Raw genomic sequence first — 23,914 nt, forward strand, 5'->3', positions numbered from 1 at the left:
ACATAAATAATTAATCTGCAATTTAAAACGGGTTGGTTCATACAGTTTCTACTGTTTTTATTCGTATTTTATGTCTGGCGCTTGAGCTCTTCTGTAACTGACCGATTCAATTAGTTTCTATGTAGGTACCCCTGACCCTTCTCTGCTCACGTCAAAAGGCACCAATCTCAAAACATCCACCATGAAGAAAAAACAAGAGTGTGGTATAGTGATATTTCTAGTTGTCTTTTTCAACTTAACAATATACCATCTCTCTACCGTACTTTCCTCTCTCCCTGATTGTACCTTTCTACGTCACATAAATGGCCACCAAAAGTAAATCCGAGGACAGACAGAGACCTGCAACTAGCTCTTGGGAACAGATGGGAACTTGTATCCTTTAAAAGCTCCACTACCCAACCTTTGAAATTACCTCCTCGATGGCTGTTGAATTAATTGCTAAGCAGACAAGCCATAATTGGTAAACTTATTGGGTATCTGCTATTCATCAGAAACTAAAAAGCCAACGAGAAGGTAAGGTGTCGTTGCTCACACGGGAACGGGGAATCCTTCAAGTTAAAAGAATCCTCAATTGCCGGGATACTCGTGATGGGTATATCTAGTTTTTACTGACTAAAACGGCCACAACCTTGAGTTTTTTTCTCTACGACCAAGACCTTCCACAGTTTGCTGACGACACGAATGCCGTCGCGCCGTCCGTGAAAGTTCACCAAAACACGTTTCTTCTAAAGTACGTCGTTCACTTTTACTGACGAAAATACCTGATGACCAGACGAGCAGCGTCATAAAACGACGACGAGACACAAAAAATGAGTACACAGCTACGACATACGACATCGAAATTGTTTCGTCCTTCCAGCCGAAAAGCGACACTGGACTCGACTCCCAACGATCTCCTTGCTCCTTTAACGTATGGACACAATTGCACAATGAGATAAGCCCTTTTGTCCGTATAGCTCCTTATTTTCCGCGGCTCAAATGAAAATGAACATACGCCTTAACGTCGAAAAGCTACGTCTTCGTATACTGCCGTGCCAAGAAAGAACGCCGTATGAGCCTTCAGGCGTTGTTATGTTTCCTTCAATATTAAACGACTTTATTGGGAAAATTGTGAAAAATGTTTATAAACTTTTTTAGGCAATTTTGTTCGCAATTTGATCTGGAATATCTGAAAATTTCAAAGAAAAACACGCATAACTTTCCTCAAAAATACATGTTTTATCCGGGGAAATTTGGCAACTCCCGAATGTTCATACGGCGTTTTTCACTGGGAAAAAAACGCATTGGATCTAGAGTCCAGACTCTTGAAAACATTGACAATAAAAAAATACTCTTGATTCAATCGGATTTTTACTTGAATCAAAATGAAATCCGCTTAAATTAAGAGGCTTGGTTCTTGATTTAAGCTAGATTCTGATTGAATCAAGAGTGCTTTTTCTTGTCGATGTTTTTAAGAGTCTGGACTCTAGATCCAATGTGTTTTCTTTTCCAGTGCGCAATAAGATCTAACATATCTGAAAATTTCAAAGAAAAACATGCATAACTTTCCTAAAACATACATGTTTTATCCGGGAAAATTTGGCAACTCTCGAATGTTCATACGGCGTTTTTCCTTAGCCCGGCAGTATAGGCGCTATTTATTTCGACGGAATCCCGTTCGCATTTCGATCTTATCACAAAAAAATGCATGCGGTCAACCTGTCACATACTGCTGCGAGGTGCAGCCATCATTAATATCAAAACCCGGCCTCGCCCAGGTGAAAAAGTTTTGTTTCGTAGCGCGTATAGTGACGTGCGCGGTTCTCGATGGCAATTTAGGCTTCCTGCGCAGACGCGAAGAGCGGTCCGAGTGCGCGCCACACATGATGCATGGAATACAATGAACATTGTATACACGGGTAAAATTTCCATCATTACGTGGACAGGGGCCAATGCCATCAGCGCGGCGTCCCGACATCCGCCAGTCAATCTTCATTGTTGCCGAGAAGTGCCGAGAAGTCGTCGCTCCTCTCGCGTGGAGGTGTATCAGTGGTGTGGCGAGCTTTGCGATATATCGATTAATCTGCCATTTAAACCGATAGAAAGGATCGATAAACACGGTGTTCGCACGGAGGTGGATCCAGCAATTTGGCAACATCGGATTCCCTCCATTTAAACCTATGTTAAATGATCGATTTTTGTCGGAGCACCTGGCCAATCCAAGAATCTATACATTTCCAAAGGTTTAAACGGAGAAAAACAATGTTGCCAATTTGCTGGATCCGCCAATGTGTTCGCAACGAACACCGTAATACTCGATTCTTTTCCATGCCTTCAAGTAAGGAGATATCGATAGTCGATCATTCGCGCCTCGCCACTGGGGTGTATCGCAAGTTTCGAATGAGCCCCGGAAAGCATGGACTCAAACGTAAAACAGGGCTCAGGTGGAGATTGAAATACGTCCTCACGTAAAGAAGGGGGGGGGGGGGGGGTGTCACCTTCACCTCATAAGGTCCTCCTGCGGCCAACATGACATTCATACAGATTAGAGTATCCTTACTCAGGGGTGCAAAGTGGACTACAATTCGCAATTAGGATGTGCTAGTATTTCTGACTTTTTTGTAAAAGCACTTATCTGCATATGGAAACTAATGTCATATACGTCGTTCCTTAGGTGAGCTAGAAGTTGTAGTTCCTAATTGAAAAATGTAGTTCAGTTGTTCTAGGCCTCCGCAATTTTCTGCAAAAAGGTCAACACGACGCGCTAGTCAACATTTTGATACATTTTTTGGATTATTTGTGAGTGATTTCCACATGCCACGTCGTATTATTCCACAAAAGTTGAAAATCTGAAACCCTTCGGGCGGAAAAAAGAAATAAAAACTCTGGGCCTCCGCAATTTTTAGGGCACTTCCACAATCGATACCACTTTGCAGCTTGGTACCCTACTCACTTCGATCGCGCAGGCCGACTCGTAGGCTGGAGTGAGAGATTCGCGACCATCATCTGGGAGCCGTGGCAGTTGAGACAAAGAGACACCAGTAGGTCTTCCGTCGAGGCAGGCTTGCTGAGCTGTGCCGTGCTGCATCGTCGAGACGAGACGATGCCAAGCAAGTAGGCAAATGAATAATTCACAACTTTCGCAGTTGGCTCCGACATTTGACTTACGTCGCCAGCTCCGCCAGCAAAGCCAGCACCCGTGTCAAGTCGCCTCTCGAGGCACGAACTGCGCTGCGGTCCCACGAGCGAAAAACAGGACTTTTGGCGGCGAGGTATCGGGCCTGGAGCCGCCTGCCTTTGAACATTCACTCCCCCTCCCGCCGCCGTGAATCACGGTTGACGCAATCGCCATCGCAGACTCCGGCCGATATTGAATCAACCCTGTATTCCCAGCCTGTCGTCGCCGTATGGAAACACTCCCGACAACGCTTTCAATACTCAGTTTGAGCGACTGAGACTCATAGTCAGCCCTTTTTGCACCTGATAGCTACAGAAATGCTTTCCATGTTCGATGGGAGTGAGAGAATGGGTCAGTTGCATCACGTTTAGATGCTTGATTCTTGTAGGTTAGCTAAAATAATAAGATCCGACCAAGCAGCAGTTATCTTCGGTCAATATTAACCGAGATATTGCGCTCCATGTAGCAACGCGTCCATACTCTCTCTAAAAAGGTAGGTACTCTAGAACACTGCCGCACTAAGGAAGGACGCCGGATAAGCACGCGAATGCTGCCCGATTTCCTCGGATAGAAAATTAATTTTAAAAGAAGTTTATGCATATTGTTCCTTTAAATTTTCAGATGTATTGAATCAAATTGCGAACAAGATTGTCTGAAACATAGGAGAAAAAAAGTGCAGAATTTTTCCAGTTGGTACGTAAGCAGGGTGTCTACTAAAACAGGCTGGCCAAAAAACAGTACTTTCACAGTACTTTTTCCAGTTCATTCACAAGAAATTCAGTGACTCCTCAACAGAAAAATTCAGTACTTTTTCAGTAGGTACCTGTGATTGACGAAATTCGGCAAATTTCAAAAATTTGAATTTCCCGCTAAAATTGCGACAAAAATGACAAACAAATGAAAAAATTCCGGACCTCCTTGCGGAATTCCGCCTCTTTCAGTACTGCCAGACCGCCCTTATAAATTCATTACTGTTTCTGGACTTTCTGGAAATTTCGGACTTGTAGACACCCTGGTAAGGTCGTGTTTTACTGAAGGAAACATGGCATTGCTTGAGGGCTCACACGGCGTTTTTCCTCAGCACGGCAGAACGAGGCAAAGATTCTGTTAGAAACGTGACAACTGACAACGCAGCGCTTGGGAAAGAAAGTAAAGGAAAGGATCCTGGCCGATGTGGACCGCGGCTGAACGGGTGAATGAGCGTGTTAGTGTGAGAGAGAGGCCAGAGGGCAGAGGAGTGCCTTGTGCCCTACGTCATGCGCATCGATGGCATCTCCTCTCCCGCAGATACAAAGACAGCAGATGTTCATTCAGAGAGCAGACAATACTCCTAAGGGTCGTCCAGGGGGCAGGGGGTTCCACTCCCCCGAACCCCCGAACCAAGGTCATCTGCCAGGTCTCTTCACTCCACGCTTGATTTGGGCTTCGACACCCGATCGCAGCAATCATCGGCCGGACCTGACCACGTCCTCTTCGCTGCTCGTCAAATCTCATTCCTCCCACAATGAGATAATCATACGAGCATGTGCATTTAATACTGGAGAAGAAAATGTGACTGTCCACAAGAGAAATGACTATAGTCACGGTAAGTACTTGCACTTGAACCCGTACAAGCAACAGAAAAACTGTGCAACACCCTCCTTCGTCTCCGAATTTTAGATTGAAGATCATAAGCGGGAACTGAGGTAGAAAACTATCTGGCACATTATAGATATGTGCGATGTTTCTTCAGTGATGAAACACTGCATTGATTTCAGATGGAAAAATAAAAACCGTAAAATTTACCGATGTTTCAAAGCACAAAAAGAGGGGTTCATTTGTCACGACGTGCTCAGTTAGATTCTAAGGTAAACCGTGCTATTTTTTATGACTTCATGGTAGATTTAAAATAATCAACTTGATTCAAGAAAATAAGAGAAAGATCAACAGCTAATACCACACCCGATACAAAATGTATTAACTTCGTCAGAGGAAGCTGCAAGAATCCGTTGTTTAAGGATCTGCTTAGGTTCGGTTGGGTCATACCACTATTTCGACTTGCAGGAGCTCGGGTGGCATACCTCGTAAAACTGAAGGCGCATTAAATAGTATGCTCTTCTGAGCGAAGAAGTCTAACAATGTAAAAAAATTCACTGAAATTTGCACAAAAATCCGCACCATCGTTTACACGTAAAAAATTAAATTGCCGAGTTAAATTTGGCAGTATTGAAAACCTCTTAATCACAAAGGATGAATGGACTCAAAACCCTGCCAAATTTAATAAGAGAGTTGAAGCACAAGAACGCGTCGACCTGGGCTTACAGTACGGTGCAGCGTGGTTTTGACGTCACAGACCAATTTAGAGGATGAATTCGACGGATGAGTTTGCGTCGACCGTCATGACGTGAGAGGACTGGTGCTCGACAATACGGTAAATTACTTAGCGGTGGCGATCCTATTAGCCTGGAGGGACATTCAGGCGAGGAACTCCTCCTCCTCCTCGTGGATAGATCAAACATTGGGTTTCGCTTCGCAATGGCATTGACGTCTGCAGCTCTAGCATCTCCTCAGAAAACAAAGACTAATTGCTCACTTACGACTCGACTCCCGAGGTAGGTGGCTTCGTTACTCACTCAGTTCGGATCGAGTCTAGCCACACGAACGTATCATAAGGCGCTTCTAATCAACTTAGATCCGTATCAGAGTTCCTACTACACTTAATTAGTCATCAACGATGCCGTTTCGCTCATCATTGGATATTTTATTTTCTTCCGGAAGCAGGATGTCTACTAACACAGGCGGGCAAAAAATCCGTACTTTTACAGTACTTATTCAGTGCATTCTAAAAAAATTCAGTGCCTCTTCAACAGAAAAATTCAGTACTTTTTCAGTACCTCCATTTGACGGGATTCGAAAAATTTCAAAAACTTGAATTTCTCACTCAAATTGAGACAAAAATGACCAAAAAATGAAAAAAATTCCGGACCTTTTGCACAATTTCCGCACTTTATCAGTACTTCCGGACCCCCCTTGAAAAATTAGTAGTATTTCCAGACTTTCCGAAAATTTCGGACTTGTAGACACCCTGGGAGGCAAAAATATTTGGCCTCTAGGAGACGTACGTCTAGTACGAGGCCAGTTTTCTTCATCCAAGGCGAAAGGGCAGCGACAAAATTTTGGAAAAGTTGGGTGACTTCATAAAGACTCCGAGTCTAGGAATGTAGGAAATAATTCAGAAGATATATCCATCGCCAGAACCAGTTGAAATGAGCAGAATTTTGAGAAAAATAGTGACAGCTGGGATGGGAGAAAGGGGTTGTCGATGAAATGAATACACATCGAGGAACTCTCTCCATCGTGCGATCAGAGCTGCAAAATTTCATGATTTGTTAAAAATTCTGCAATGGATTCAGTGCTCCATTAAACGCGCAGAGTCAGTGCCTACGATCTTCATTTTGAAATTTTTGAAAAAAAATCTCGGACCAGACATTTTCGCATTATTGTTGCGCGTCACAGGCGCAACCTCTGCAAATCGTCGAAATGAATCGGAAGATGAAATTTCGCTTTTCAGCAAAATGAGAAAATGCGTAAAATTTCATTCTGTAAATTTAATTAATCGCGCAACGGAAAAAAGTAGGTACAACAAAACATCAACGAACCCGATACCGAGGCTTGGCTCTGAATCCAGTTCGCGAGCTACCGACGGAGCTGTCCGGCTGCTGCGCTTTCACGCGAATGCAACTCAACACCGAGCTTCGGTTGGCCATTACGTCAAAGAAAAAGGGGGGGAGCCGAGAGAGATGACCGGAACAACAACAAAACAAGCTCGACGCTCATCGCGCCGTGTTGCGGAAAAGAGACTTAAGTGCATGCTGGGATGAACCCCGAGACACATAGGAGCCTGTTCTAATCATGGCTCATCTAGAGCTGTACTTACGACGCTTTCTCGTAGCAACAGCTACATCGCACAGGCTGCCGCGCGGGCTTGAAACCACAACCGGGACCGAAACGTCAACGTCAAAATGCAAAAATACGCTGAGCTTCCCCGCCGCACAGTGGGTCGAGTCCATAGGAGTGGTCGGACATGAAAATTTTTGACCGAAACTGCAAATTTTTGTTTATTTCGTCATAGTTTAAAAAAGGGGAGCTACTGAAGAAAAATTTCACGGGAAAACCAATAGAGCCACTTTCAGAACCTCGAAGATGTGTATAAACGGAGTTATAAGCGTTTAAAGTTTCAAGATTCTATCCGGCCTCTCCTATTGACTCGTTTCACTGTGCGCCGTGATGCCGAAAAGAGGTGTAAACCTCAAAATTTCGAAATCTAGTTTCTTTCAAAATTTCTCTGGACTCTTTACGGATGAAAACACCGAAAAACTTTCAAAAATTCCGTTGGAACATTCGAATTTTGCCACATCTCCCGCGATAAAATATTTACTTTGAGGAAAGTCATGAATATTTTTCCTTGGCTTATTAAGGCAGTTAAAATCGAACTATGAAACGAAATTCTCAAAAAAATGGGAAGAAAAATAATATTTTACGAATTTTTTCGGGAGTCCGGAATTTGTCAAAAGAAATTTCGCAACATCGGAAGGCGATTAAGGTGTTTTTCCTTAGGATGGCAGCACTGCGCGGCGTGCGACACGGCCCATGCCGCGCTGGAGGAGAAGCAAACATCGACGGTCACTTTAAACGATCACATCTGGAGCTGGAGCCAGAAAAAATCTGCTCCGTCGAGATTCGATGGGGGTGGCACTCGAGAGAGATGCAGACTCCCAGATGTCGCGCCGTCTGCGAAAAAATAACGTTTGACACACGCTCTGGCATTGCACGGCGACGCTGACATTGCTTTCCAGCTAGAAACAATCGGTATCAATTCACCAGTTTTTCTTTAAATGAGGCTCTGTATTTGAGATTTCGTGTCTAGATTCTTGAAATATTTGTAAATGGGGAGGGAAAATATTTTAAAAGAAATTCCTACCTACCCGAGTACCAATTTAAACCTTCTCGTCTAAATTCCATTTAAAAAACACTTTCTGAAATAAGCGCCGAAAATGTTTTCGACATTGTTTTAGGAAAATATTTCCTGATATGTAAAATTGAATATCACGCTATCAAATTAGGTAGATAAATTAAAAGTATTTACGATGATATTTCGAGCAACTTTTTCACGATCTCTTACGGAAATATAGAGGTGGTATTTAATGGACCCACCGAAACCCCAGTTTAAACTGAGATTTCTACTTTTCTAAAATCACTAATGAATTTGGCGGATCAAATTATGGGCGCATACCAGACTTTCACGAGATTCGGTGCATTACCACTGCTAAAATGCGGGGAAACTAATTATTTTCGAGAACTTTAGGGGAGGCGGTCGCCCCCTAAAAGGATTTTTAGAAAAAAGTTAAAGAAAAAAGTCTTATTTCGAACCATAGAAGACGCTCCTGTGATCAGTTAGTTTGACCTTGGATCACCATGTCCAGGCGGAAATCTAACGTCATGAAACGTCATGTCTAACGTCATGCAACGTCATGTCTAACGTCATTGGACGTCTGCGATCATAAAAGATGAGAGGCATCAAGAGTCACAGCCTCACTTCGTCGTTCAGAGGGTGGTAAACACTATCGAGATTTTAAAGACCCTTCGGTACTTGGAACTGTAACCGAGTAAACTAAATAATAAAATCACGAAGTAGTGATGCAGTATTCCCGAGCTTCCACCCCAGACCTCGGGTCGTGTGAACAGCGATCGACAAACTTTTCGTTGCTCGGGGCTCGGCTGGCAAAAAGGCGTGACTACTCTCCGCGATGAACCCTTTCGTCCGTAAACCTCCATACTTTTCCGGCCTCATCGCAAAGCGTAGTTACGCCCTAGTTTCGGTACAGCCCCGGGCGAAGTGCAAAGTCATCAAAAATTAACGATCCCTGCAGACAAGCTGATCCCTGTTCCTGTCCAAGGAAACTCCGGGCAACCGAGAGTTATTCTGAGCTTTCATTCAAAATGCACACCTCAATGCGCGTCATTATTCGGAATTCTCTTCCTGCTTCCATCGTTAGTTAAGGATAAATACGTATCTTAATCGCAACGTTTCAGAAGCTGGACCATGTATAATTTTTTTTGCTGTTAAAAAAAAAGAACGAACCAAAATATCGCCTTAAAATTTCCTGTGATCACTTATGTTTGAATGATTTAGGAAATTTCATAGAAAATTTACAAAAAAAACTGTATGCAGCATATTAAAAAACTTGATTTAAGAATAGTTAAACATAAGTGGAGGTATGCAACGTTGCAATGTAGATGTATACGCATTTTTTCGCGTGTAGCCATGGCTATGTAACTTTTCGTACACAAGGCGTTATGACGTAACTATTCGACCACGGATGATGTCCATATTGCCGCTAGCGTGATTGAAGGCGCGTCAAACTGCAACGATTACTCGACCACGCTACGAAATTGTGTGGATCTAAGCGACGCTAAAAACGCCGCAAAACTAGGACTGTGCGTCGTTTTCCTTGATTTTTCACATGAATATCGCGGCATTCATAAACGCCAGTAACTTTATACCCGCGAAAACAGATATTCGCCTTCATGTTCGCATGATACCACATACCTACTTCGGAGTTGAGCGCTTGGTGTCCGCTTTGACCAATGTAGATTAATAAAACATTTATATGCAAATATCCGTGAAAAGTCAAATGTTATGCTATTTTTTCAGCGTTTAAGTACCTAAATTCGCGATTTTGGCAGCGATAGTGAAAAATCGTGAGAAACTACGCCACGATTAAAAAATTCATTCTGGCAACGATCGGCTTCGAGCAGACGAAAGGAATTCGCGATTACCATCAACTTTCCGTAATGGAAAGGAGCATTGTCGACAAAACGAATGTATAACCGCGAATTCAGAGCAAGAACCTTGCTCGGCGCTCTGGTCACGGGAGAAAAGAGGTGGATCGGAATATTCGAAGGCGGACGAAAAATCTCACGCCCTTGAGGCGCTGCGCTGGCTGGAATCGGCTTGGGAAATCTCCCACGTGAAATGCCTAAACGACGCGCGCTGCAACGTAAGAGGGGTGAAAGTATGAAGGCTACCAGAGCAACAAGTAAAAAGTCGTCTGCCCAGGTTCAATTACGATGGCCAGCCTCATCTTGGAATGCATCCTCTCCGCGCGACACCGCTCTGACACAGTTGTCGCGTAGGGCAAGCAGACCAACAGGTTTCAAAAGGGGACCAATGCCATACGAGGCGGAGGGAGGCATCACTTTTGACGAGTTTAGAAACCACCGTCAACGGGATTTCATCGTTCAAAGGTCTGACGCGAGAGGAGAGCACTGGCAGAGTTAGATACTTGGGAGTCCCTTTAAACTGAAAATAGGTCAGTTGTGCTGGTCACAGAATCGTGTTTTTATCCTCGACTTTTGTAGATCAGCAAAAAATGATTAGATCTATTCAAACAGTAACACTCTACGCTCAGTATAAACCGAGATATCGCGCTTTAAAAAATTCGCTGTAAGACGTCATCTACCGCGGTAGTACTGGGTACCCTTGGTTTCTTCCACCTTCCTTTCATCCGAGTTTCACTTTGGGTAACTTACCCAAGTGGCAAATGTGTTTTTCAGACTGATGAAAACAAGGTGGAAGAAACCAAGGGTCCCCAATACTTCCGTGGTGGATGACGTCATAAAGCAAATTTTTAAAAAGCTCGATATCTTGGTTATTACTAAACGTGGAGAGTTACTATTTGTGGACGAATCTTATCATTTTTAGCCAATCTACAGGAATCAAGCAGTAAAACACGAGTCTACAACCAGCGCAACCGACCCTTACAGACACAAGGAATCCATCTCTGTTTGGTGGGGTCTCCTGATCGTAGAGTCTGTTTACAAAACGACTAAGAACTCGACCCCCGATGGTTTGTTCCTAGCTCTACCACGAAACGCAAGACAGGTAAACAACTTGTCCGGCAACAAGGTTAGTACATTTAGTGGCTTCGTGAAGATTCCGAAAACTTGACTTTGGAGGCCGGATCGATGGCGGTACGAAGACCTCCAAGTGTAGCCGACGGAGTGTGTCGCTCGAGTCGCACCGTGAGAGACTCGGTTGGGACTCGAGGCATTTACCATTAAAACGCGAGGGGTCAGGGAACACCGAGCCGGGACCAGACGCGGCTCCGTTTTCCATCTCTCACTTGTGAAGTGAAGGCTATTGCGGTGTATGACTGTATGTGCGGGGTTCGCGCCCTTGAGAGGAAGTGCACGGTGCACCGTCGAATAGGTACTCTCTCCTTAGCGCATTTTAAATGCTCAGGAACGAGCGTCATTGAGATTTTTTATCGAGATCCTTTCATTCATGCAGGCTCCGCGTATGCCAAATAGATCCGTATTTTGCCTTTGATATATCTGATACGTGGATCGATGACCAAAGTTCGAGTACCTAACATATGGGGAGAGTACGGACATGGTGATTTGGAGCTCACTGGAAAAAAAAACCCCATTGGATCTAGAGTCCAGACTCTTGAAAACATTGACAAGAAAAAGGACTCATGATTCAATCAGATTTAAGCTTAAATCAAAAGGAAATCCGCTCAAATTAAGAGGCTTGGTTCTTGATTTAAGCTTAAATCTGATTGATTCAAGAGTATTTTTTCATGTCAATGTTTCCAAGAGTCTGGACTCTAGATCCAATGTGTTTTTTTTCTTTCTTTTTTTTCAAGTGTACTTCATGGAGCTTTAAGATCCAAACGGGCCGTCAAAAGATGAGCTGACCCGCTATCCACAGTGACTTTTCATTAAAATTGTAAGAACCCTGCGTTTGTAAAGCATGTATTCGACTGACAATTAGTTTTTGCATAGATTTTCTGATTTTTGCGGAAGGACGCTTGTTAATGGACATTCTTGGACATCTTGGTTTGACATTGGAATCTGGAGATTGGCTAAGGCGTTTTTCTAGTGTAGTTCGCGTTAGACAGTTGGCAGTCATTTTTGACCATACGAGCTCTATTTTTCGACATATCCGCACTCTCTCCATGTAGGTACCTCCAGCTCCAGCCAAAAAGCCAAACCACGTATCTCCAATCCGAGCGTGGAATGGCAAAAAACTGGCGGGCCATTTTGGGAGTATTTTCGAGGTTTAACGGACACTGGACATCAGAAAACATGAGCCGAGTTGGCTGATGGCGCTGACTCTGAAATAAACAAGACAGCCAACAGGAAAAACACTTTTATCGCTCCTATTCGTCGTGAATCGCCATCTTCTACCTCCACTACGACGCGACGCGCTCGTTCCGCAAATTGGTGCGGCCTCGATTAACGCCTGAAACTCGAAGTCACTCTCGCACCGACTGCGACTTAGGTGAACTTTTACAAATTATTCTTGTTCATTGTTCTCCTTGCAAAAATGCCCTCGAAAAAACTGATGATCTGATTCAGTGGATATTATATTGGCATCGACAAAAATTAAAAGCACATCAACCTACCGAGCTAAGGAAACACGCCGTATGGGCATTCGAGAGTTGCCAAATTTTCCTAGAGAAAACATGCATTTTTGACGACAATCATGCACATTTTTCTTTGAATTTTTCAGATATTTTAGATTAAAAAGCGTACGAAATTGTCTGAAAATTTCGTGAAAAATATTCACAATTTTCCCTGTAAGTTCGGTTTTTATCCAAGGAAATTTGGCAACGTCTGCAGGCTCATACGGCGTTCTTCCTTAGCACAACAGTTACAGGTGCCTCCTTTCCAACATCAATGGCCAAAGTGAAAAACCGCGTATGTCTGTTTACCATATCGCAGAAATCCTGTCATACTTCATTTTTTCTTCGGGAAAAACGTCAACTTAATTTCTTTAAAGCTTCCTTGATCCATCGATTCTACCGACTGAATATTCCATAGAAAATTCAAGCCATTTACCTAGTTGAATTGTTTCTCTTCGAAAAAATTTAACATGAGCAGAACACCGCAATAGGGATACATGGTTTCGCACTCTAGCCATATGTTGATGGTGTACGTGCAGAAAAAGTGCTTCAAAGAGAAATGGTAATAGCAAGAGTCTCAAAATATGGAAAATCTTTGACTGAGTTATGTTTGCGATTAGTACCCATTCAGAGGGGGAGGGAAGGGGTCTTTGCCTTAAGATGATTGGAACAAACCGATAATGAAGTCCATGCAATCCGTAATGGAACCTGACCAAAATCGTAAGAAAAAATGAAGTATTTCAACCCTCTGATTAAGAGATATCTTGTAACACACTGGCTACGTTCTTATCCTCTTTTATCGAGTTTTTTTGTCCACTCCAACTTCGGCAGAAATGTATGGCACTAATGAAAATTATGTCAGCAATAATGGCAGTTATGACTTGTATTATTTGAAACACAAGCTCTTTTTCAGAGAATGGCGGAACTGCATACCTCAGCCAAAGAAAATATAACGGATTTTCGATTGGAACCTTGTGTTTTGCTGAAACCTTTCAACTACTCGGGCAATTTCCAGTAAGTGCGTTCCTTTGGATTGAATTACATTGACTGGGTAAGAATAGTAAAATGGCAAAATACTGCAATAAAGTAAGATTTGAAACCTTGTTAAGGGACGCATTCGGAATGAGGTTAGGTTTTCTACTACGTTGCCCCAAGTGATCTGATACTTTATGACATGAGATGAGATGTCAGAAAGGTGCATGAACTACCTGGTTAGTGAAATAGTAACCTTACTTGATCTAGAAAGTAAAGGTGTTGCTGAGTATGAACAATAAAATGCCTGCGACAAGAGCGAAAGGCTCCCAGAAACTGAGATTTCAATGGTGAGAAATCAAGGGATCCATTTCCATACTATGGTAGGAAAAATCATGAGCTACTTGTTTAAAATCCTCTTTGGGAAAATTAATTGATAGTGTGGTAACACAACAGAAGGTTATTGCTGGCAATTGGCTTACGGGTAATCAAAGAATGGAACAAGTGTGTCGATTTTCGTTACACACGACGGTGACAGCTACTGGTTGCAGGAACTTTATCCAAATTCAATCGATTAAGTAAGATGAATGAAGAGATGAAATAAAACGAACACGGATACTCGAAACACAGCGGCCGTCGGGCGAGACGCGAGGTAACACAAATCACACGGACACACAGGGACGGCTCAGTAAAAGGTGAGTGGGAAAAACCGTTGGAGACTCATCGAACGAAATGCACAGAATCACTCAGCGTCGCGTTGAGAAACTACACGCACAAGCACTATGGAAAGGCTGCACACGGTTTAGACATAAGACACTAACACTTTGAACGGGAAAACCGTACGAAAATTTTATCGAAATCGAGGATAAAATGGTGAAAAAATTCAAAATGGTACGCGGCGAGAAGCCCGGGCGACCGTAGCACGGTCCGAACGTTGCGATCAACTGACAGAAATGCGGACTGGCTCCTCCTCGCCTACCTAACTGGCTTACACTGTTGCCGCTCGTTCCGGAGACTCGTGAGAATGTACAGAGTTTTGGCTACAAAACTTCGAATGTTGGACAACTTTTTTCAATGGTCCCACGCTGCTGTATTTCAGAGTTGTACGGATTACTTTTTTTGACTCACGCCCGCGAAATAATTTAATTCGAGTAAATGATCTATTACGTGGTTCAAGTGGCAACGCTGTGTAAGAAGAGGTGCCTCAGTGGTGGTTGGCCAGTGTAGCAACATGGGTTGAGTTCGGAATTCACTTTGCGCTGTTGCCAGTTTAAAAGCGATTAACAGTAAAGTGCACACGCATGATAATGGGACGGCAATGCTCTCACTTTTCTGCTTGCGTTATTCAATTATTATTCGCCGAGGTGATGGTGATTACTTTCGCCGGTTGATGACAGTTGACAGTGTCATAAGAGTAGCGGACAGGTGTGGCTTGCAAATAAGGCCCAGTGACATTTCAGATGGGTTACAAATAAAGGAAAATATTTTTCTTTCACTTTTTTTATTTAAAATTTGTATAGCATCTGCCGTATTCTATTCCTCCCTGTATAACGCGGGTGGTATGTATACAAAACTAAAGCGACGATTGCGATGTGTGAACTTAAAAATGACTAACCCGTCTCCTCAACTTCCTAGGAAAGAAAAGTCTTCTTAATTAATCGCAAAAAAACAAAGAAAAATATTTATCTATTCCGAAAGAATGGTTACAGCAAATTAATTTTTGTTATAAAGCTTGATCAGACTGCTCTATTTAAATGTCAGCGAGTAGCATTGAATCAGGGGTGGCGACTGCCACCCAGGCCTCGGAGCCAGCGGCGTGGCGTGACTTATGGCAATATATCGATCGTTATGCCATTTAAACCTATGGAAAAGGATCGATAAACAGGGTGTGCGCAGCGAACACCTTAATAATCGATTCTTTACCATGGGTTTAAATGGCATAATAATCGATATATCGCAATTCAGGCCACGCCACTTCTCGGAGCCTGCGGGCCTCTGGGTCCAAATGAAAGTAAGGGTAGAAATGAGAAAAACTAGAGGAGAATATAGAGTGACAAACAAAATTTCTGGAATATCTGTGAAACTCATTCTAAGAAAAAATTACTACTTGCACGGAGGACTCGAGCCCAACCAAAAGAAAATTAGGGACCCGGCCCTTTTTACACGGAGAAAAAACTACTTTTATGTGAGACAATTTTCATTATGTGTTCAAATTTATGATTGATATTTACTTATGTATGTGTCATTTGTTCCTTAATCATGCATGCACCTCGATACAGCAATTTAGGAGCATCAATTTTCCCACTAAGCAATTTAAAAGTGATGGGCGGCAAAATATCTCGCAAAAAATTAAAAAATACGAAATATTGTCACCGCTCCACGCCAAACTACCCGGTTAGTCTTTTGTCCGCGAGCAATCGTGACATCTGAGAGTGATACCACTATTCAACCATGTGGGAGCTTGGGTTGCCTACACTGCAAATTGAAGGCGAACCGAAAGAGAGGTAAAGTCACCGCTCCACGCCGAACGACCCAAATAGTCGTTTGGCGAAATATTTTCGACCATGCGAGAGAGCTCGCGTTGCCTACACTATAAATTGAAGGCGAACTGGAAGTGGGGTAAAGTCACCGCTCCGCGCGCCACGCTCGGTGAATTATTTATTTATTTATTATTACAAAAACAAAATTACAAAAATAATCACACTTAAACTGGCAAGACCCTCCAGTAAGCATTATTCATGCTTTTTCCACGAGCAAATATGTAATGTGATATCTGAGAGTGATACAACTATTCGGCTACATGGGAGCTCGGGTTGCCTACACTAAAAACTGTAGGCGAACTGACAGTAGGGCAACCGACTGTATTTTTGGTCGTTCCTTAAACGCAGCTTCTTTCCTTTGGAAGGCCTCGTATGGTTAACGTTGTGACTAAGGGTGGTTGAAAAAAGCCCTTCAAATAGCATCTTAAAAAGGACATTTTTGACAAATCTCGAGTAAAATTCAACAGTAAAGTATTTACATTATAAGTATTAACATTTCGAGTAAAATTCTTCCTCGGAGATAGAACCTTGCAAGGGATTGCAATGATTTGGCACCGCATAAAATGGCAATACAAAATACTAAAAAAATCCTATAATTTTGACATACTTTGAGGTAGGAGCAGTTAAGACCTTTAAAAACGTCTGTAGGTCGTTCTGAAATTTGTTCTGGGAAAAATCTTCAGCAGCTCACTTGGCTGGGCGCGCGGATGATCGTGTTGTCACTACTCCCCCCCCCCCCCCCCCCCAGCCACCAACACCCAACTGAAACTTCAAAATAGTTAATTCGATTAAAAGTGACCGTCTGCATGTAAAAGTTCCTGACTCCACAAAATTTCTAAATTGATGGACACCACATTGTAGAGGCATGTTCTATGAACATTTTGAGATAACAATAGAAAAAAATAACGTTACAGAAAATAACACGCCCAAAACCATGAAACCAAACCAGATTTAAAGTTTCATTCCAGGTTTTTATAAATATACCTAAGGGGTATTCAAATTTGCAGTTCAAATTTGGTTTCGTAGAAACCTCTGATTTGTCCTGATTAGTGCAATGAAAGGCCCGAAAAATCTTCGGATGAATAGCGAAAAATTGAAATGCAATTTTATGCCTTCTGCTGGCAAGTAGATGAGCTAAGTCGCTCGCAAGTTTTTCATCATAACAAGTTAATTTTCATTTTTGAATGATCATAATTCATTTTTTCAACACATGTTTACAAAAATATCATCACTGGAATCTTGTCGCCGTGCACCAAGTTCTCTTTTTTTGAGAATAAGCAGAATACATACAAAATTATAAGTGTATGAGACGTACCTTTGAATCAGCATAAGTCCTGACTTTACTCAAAAAGGAACAAAAAGATCCATAATCCTCCATGAATACAATGAAAGCACAAACGCGTGATTCACCAAATTCCGAGGGCACAAAACCTGACCGCTTAGCAATGCGTTACAAACTGACGACTGGCTTGAGAAAAAACTCAGATAACTCACGTGAAGTCAGCAATCTTACCTGCAAAAAAGAAACAAAAAAAGCGCTTGTGTCGATTAATTAGGCGTTGGCTGTTCGGTGCTCACCGTTGAGACAAAAGGCGTGACGGGTTTGCGAGCAGAGTAAGCGATTGATAGGTATGTTAGAATTTACTTACCCGCTCGAGCTCTTGGCCCACGCCTCTTCGCATTGAACTCGGACTTTTTTTTTTAATTGAAAGTTTACGGAGAGAACGCTCACTTTACGGTATAACTCATCTAAAGGCCACGTTTTGATGCGATATTTCGGCACTAACGCAAGAATTCGAGCACCGTATGTGTGAGGACACTTTTGAGGAAAGTTATGCAGACGTAAAAAAAACTTTGAGCGGAGGGGGGGGGGGGGGTTGAAAAATTATATTAATGATTACGTACATTAAATGTGAGCATTAATATCATTAGTTTGAACTAGCCAAAAAATATGAAGTATCGCCTTAAAAAAAGGAGGAGAAAAATGTGAGCAAACATGGCATGCTGTTCTCAATGTCATACCAGCTTAAAAATTAAAGGATTCCGAGCGACTTGATTGCATACGAGACTATCAGCGAGCCAGAGGAGGTGAATATTAAAAAAATTTAGGTGAATTAAAAAAATAAAATTTTGTCAAGGTGGTGCAGTGTTGTACTCATTGTTTAACAAACTCATAGACAATATATTCAATAAAGTTTTCAACGACTGGTGTGTAAAGATGTTTCACCTATGTACCTAACAGTCCAGTGATTTAAATTCGTATTAAGTCTTTACAAATACGCGGAACATCATAGAATAAAAATCATTCACCACGAGTCATGAACATAGATACAGTTAATTGCTTTAAAAATAAAAGAGGGGGAAAAAATAAACTGAGGAAGAATATGCTGCGACATGAATTCTCGTGACGTCAATCAGAAACCTCTCCTAAGCAACAAGACGTTTCTTTAAAATAACACCAGGAATGTCATTTTAAACCAGGAGATCGCCTGTTGTTTCGGTGAAAAAGTGTCGCGGCCTCCTTAGCAGGAATTCCTGTTGATCCAAAAGAAGATTTTTCTCTCGTTGTTGAAATATAATTTGTTTTAAAGGAATGTGTGATAGGTAATACTCGACTTGAGCGAGCGAGGTCCGGACTCCGGAGCACAACTATGTACATTACTACTTGCGAATCAGCATAATGATACAAACCGAAACAAAAACTTTTTGGAAAAGTATAAGCCTAATAAAGAGTCCTTAGGGACTCAATATAACTGAGTTATGCAAAATTTTCGAATGTGTGGCTGGTGAGATGTATGGTCTCACGGATCTCTCGTCCTAATTTTGAGCCTAGAACTCTCCTCGACGCAGGATGCGGGGGCTTAATTCGACCGACCGCTTCGCAAATTATCCCCGAAATCACAAAATACATTGATACGCTGAGATTACGTGACTTAGATATCAATGGCCAAGTTTCCGACACATCTCCGCAAGGCGATTGTGTGATCAGAAATTTAATGAAAAGCTTTGCACGAGCTCGGAGCTTTGAGCCTAGTTGATCCAAACAGCGACGTGAAATCTCGCTTCCATGTTCTCCTGAGCCAATAGGCATCTGATTGGGAGCGACCAGTGGGCTTTTCGTTGCTTTGGTTGTGGTTTTTTTTTTTTTTTTTTTTTTTTTTTTTTTTTTTTTTTTACGAAAGGGGAATACACGCTTGAGAATTAACCAGGGTGGATCGCAATGAATGGTGTATATGAAAGATATAAAAGATCTGAAATTTTTTCGAAATATTCCCTCAAATTTCACGATGCTAGGAAATATTATACGAGTGGTGAATTTCGGCGCCAAACGTAAAATAGAGGACACTAATCTATTGGAAAAAAATGCTTTTATACTATTTCCGAATTCCGATGTGACTTTCAACGCTGAGTCAACAAAATAGCTGTGAAAAGATCACATTATCTCTTCCTCCTTGTTTTCCTCGTCAAAATGTGGCAACAGAGGACATTTAGTACATTTAGCCAATATTTTAGTATATTTAGCCAACATTTTAGCACATCTAAGAAATTACTAAGACATAATATTATGCAAATAACGAAGATCTTAAGGAGGACTGCTTTCAATTGTTTTAAACGCAATGGATTTCATCATTTTCTCTGCGTCTTTAATTATCATTATTTCATTTAAGACTGAGCAGAAAATTCAATTCACCGGACAATTTTTCATATTTAAAGGAGCCATTGTCGTGACTGGAAAACATCGCGTAAAAAAGGTGTGGCGTGGTGTTCTTAGAATGAAAATTTCGTCTCGGGGTGTGGAGTTGGATTAGGGATAGGTTCGAGCAACTAAATTAACTCCGCGACAACGCGTGGAGTATCGCGGAATCATGAAGGCGCTTCAGAAAGATATCGTGCTCTAGAGGACCGAACGCTCTTCATTTGTTTATCATTACAGGACATTAAAATTTTCATCACGCATTTATGTAAATTTTTCGTACGAACCCTCAAGACCGGGTTAAAGTTGAAGCGCTGCATGACGAGACACTGACTGGATTTAATATAAATCTCAGAAACAAAAGCTGGAAAATGTTAACGGAGTACGAGTATTTTCAATTTACGCTCACTCGACTCAAGTCTTTCGTTCTCATAATTAGCAGACAAATGAAGATAAACAGAGGAAGAAGAGAAGGAGAAAGAGAAAAGCATCTTTCTCTTTTCCTTCTTCTTGTTTCTCTCCTTCCTTCCTCTTCTTTTTATCGGTGCTCACCTGAGTTTTCTATATTAATTTCCAAGATTTTTCTCATAAGCGCGTGTCTAAGAAAAGCTAAATAGACATCTTTTGGATCGGGATTAGAAATGTTTAGCTTTCGTAATAATGCACAATTCTTTTAAAAAGCCGGTGAAAGTAAGACGAGGATTTTAAAATATTTCCAAATGCTACTCTGTCAAGTGGTCCGCACAAAATGCTTAGGTTGATCTGGAACTGAGCCTTTTGCTAGGGCAATAAAAGATATTTTCTCCCACGCAGAAAGACACACATAAAACAAATTCGCCATTAGGAAAGGAGCCTTTGCATACCTAATTAGATATTTGAATATAACATAACTCGTTTTAATGAGTAACAGAGATCAGGTAGTAAGTAGTGCTTGATACTACCTGCCATTGCATTATTTCGGGTTTCTATGCGGGGAGAAATGTCATCCCCGATTCAGCTAAATGATAATATAAGTGCCGACCACAAACAAACGCAGTTCCGATTCTGCACAGAGGACTCGTCAAGGGCGACAGAGAGGGAGGGAGCAGGGCCCTGTGACTTCTTAATAACGCGGAAAAGTGCGAGGCGAGCGAAGGGACCAGGAGGGATTCGGTAAAAAAAGTTCTCATCGTTGACTGAGACGGAACTGCGACAGGGGATAAGGGATAAGAAACCCCGGATCTCCTGAAGCCACGCTTCTACACGCAGCGCGCGACGCGAATCAAGCCGCGCCGAGTAAATCGGCACACAGTGGATCCAGACAGTTAGAAAGGTAGGACATGAAATTTTTTACTAAAACTGAAAATTTTGATATTCATTTCGTTAGATATTAAATTTTAAGGGGTGCTTTAAGAAGACAATTTTACGAGGAAACCAATGAAACCACTTTCAGAACCTCAACGTTTTGTATAGGCTGAGTTTTAAGCGTTTAAAATTTCCAAATTTTGTCCGACCGCTCCTATTGACTCGATCCATTGTGCGGCATAGAGCCGCACGATCGGAAGTAATGACTTCACTGGTAAACACGATTCGGTTTACCAGGGAGTTTACAACGATTAAGAGCAGATTTTTAGCACTAATTTCGAGATCGACCTCCGATGGTCAGAGCTAGAGTCCCTTTATACTGAGAGTCAAGACAATTTGAATCCATTTCTGATTGGTTCCCGTATTTTAGGCCTCCACAGTGTCACAAACGGGAATAAAGATTACATTTTCACCAATTGCAAAGATTATAATCTGGAATGGACCAGGGAATTACGGGTTCGGCAAGGAACAAACGGAATGAGAGGAGGAACGGAGAAAGGCATTTGAGAATGAGCCGATCAAAGATTACGAAAAACGTTCAATTTCTGTAATCTTTATTCCCGTTTGTGACATCCATGAGCCGAATTGTCTTGACTCTCAGTATAAAGGGACTCTAGTCAGAGCCAAACCGGTTCAGCGCGGAAAATTCGGAATTCCCTTTCCCCACTCCGAAACATCAAGTTTTACGGAAAAAATTCAATTTTTCGAAAAATCTGGGCGTGGTGGAAAACCAGACCATATTCGGATTCAGCAGCCAAAAAAAGACGCAAAAACATGTCACGCGTGCCTTAAAAATGTTCTCCTCAGTTCAAAATAACGAGTTCTTTCTAAACAAATGCCTTCTCCCGCCCATGCAACACCATGTGAAAGTTCATACAACTGTCTTTCGTCAGAAGGGATATGAGAGGAATATTTTCGAAGGTATCTGACGGGGTTCACCCAACCTATTTTTTTTTTCTACTGATTGTGAAGCCAAAAATGAATAACCTAATTGAGTTCCTGCGAGTTTTTCGGAAAATTGAAGTTTTTTTTTTTTTTTTTTTTTTTTTTTTTTAAAAAAAAATAAAACAAAAAGGCACCTTTGGAGCTCCAAACTGACTCCCATTGTTTAACTCTATTTCCCAAGTTTTTAGGTAAAAACCAATGTGATTTTAACTTCAGTGGCAAAAACTATGGTGGAATAGCCCCATTACACACCTGGAAATTTTCCTATTCTTTTATGACGCAAATCAATCAAATGAAATTTTCATGGTATTATGAGGAAGGAAAAGGGGAATTGGCCAGAAAAACCTCATAATTAGAGGCAAAGGGGACAATGTGTCAGGCATGCTAAATTGGCATGCAATTCCCCCGCGTAATTTTGGCTGCCAAAGTCAACCATGACCGGGTGCTGTTTCTCCGCACCTTGCACAAGTTATCCGGAGACATTAAATTTTTACCTTAAAAGCTCATTTTTGAGGGCACTGGAAAAAAAAAAACACATTGGATCTAGAGTCCAGGCTCTTAAAAATATCGACAAGAAAAAATACTCTTGATTCAATCAGATTTAAGCTTGAATCAAGAACCAAGCCTCTTAATTTGAGCGGATTTCCTTTTGATTTAAGCTTAAATCTAATTGAATCATGAGTCCTTTTTCTTGTCAATGTTTTCAAGAGTCTGGACTCTAGATCCAATGTGTTTTTTTTTTCCAGTGGGGGACAAAACGGAGGTAATTTTCGGAATTAACCCCAAAATTCAACACCTAGTCAGATCTTAATTCTTTGCTTTGGCTAATCCAAGAAAAAAAACATTTGTTTACCAATTTTTTAAGTGCATCTTTTGCCATTGGTAAGACGATTCGCGCCGCCAACGTTTAAGGTAGCCGCAGTTTTAAAATCACTGGGCCCCGCTGCGCGATTCAACTGAGCTCTGCGGTTGGCGGCCGCGTCGCGCCCTTCCAATGGGACCGTGGCTTAAGGCCGATGCGATAAAACGAGGGCGCGGTCGCGACTCTTGGCGCTAAAACAACCCTCTTGCGCGATCATTCGGCCACTTAAGGCACTTCCTCTTTTGTGCGCGATATTTTCATTGAGCCCTCATTAAGAGAAGGTGAGTAATAAGTCACCGTTCGAACTGAGTGCGCTCTCTCGTCGAGTGGCCCAGTTCGGGGCTTTCAATGATATCTACACCATCATCTCCGAGACAACTTTTGCTCTTTTCCAAGCTTCTTATAACTCAGATTTAGGGCTCTTCATTCGAAGCGATATGAAAGCACAGGTCCCACTTTCCGAACACGAAATCTTGACTCATTTTGCCGGATTTCCCTCACTTTTCTTCGACTAAAGAAAAAAAAAATACTTCAGTACTTTCAGAAAAGTAAATTGAACGGGTTATTTAGAAGAACGTATCGGCTAATAGTCAAGTTTCGAGAAAACTGAGGAAATTTGATTTCTCCAACTTCTGTACGAAAAAATCTCTTTTCAGCTTTCGGGTGCACCTCAAACTTTTCTTCAGGCGGCGCTTAAATTAATCCCGTACCTACTAGGTAAAAAAAAATTCTTACACCCAGCACTGATAAAGAAATCCATCATTTGAGAGCAAATTGTTCGAAAGCAAAATAAAATTGAAGATTTGATAATCAAATGGATCGATGTCCGAAGTGCAAAACCACGTAACTCCATTGCGGTGTTTCAAAATTTCCGCTCCTATTTTATTTTTTCGAAGGAGGACTACAGAATATTCTGCTATCAGAGAGGAAAACCCGAGAAAATTTTCA

General features: G+C 41.9%; 1 protein-coding gene across 4 annotated transcripts in view; it reads right to left on the bottom strand.

Annotated features, from left to right (window-relative positions):
- The window catches only part of numb (NUMB endocytic adaptor protein), a 104,786-nt gene that overhangs the window by 62,643 nt on the left and 18,229 nt on the right, over positions 1-23,914 (bottom strand). The window contains exon 1 of one of the 4 annotated variants that reach the window (XM_072298163.1): positions 17,437-17,610. The exons of 2 other annotated variants lie outside the window; for them this stretch is intronic. In XM_072298163.1, coding sequence (XP_072154264.1) covers positions 17,437-17,499 — 63 coding nt within the window. In that variant the 5' untranslated portion in view covers positions 17,500-17,610. Of the gene's footprint in view, positions 1-14,063; positions 14,542-17,436; positions 17,611-23,914 lie in introns of those variants that run through there. One more of the 4 variants, XM_019061238.2, reaches the window with a different exon arrangement.

Source organism: Bemisia tabaci, chromosome 3 (assembly GCF_918797505.1).
Source record: "Bemisia tabaci chromosome 3, PGI_BMITA_v3".
NCBI classification, from domain to species: domain Eukaryota; kingdom Metazoa; phylum Arthropoda; class Insecta; order Hemiptera; family Aleyrodidae; genus Bemisia; species Bemisia tabaci.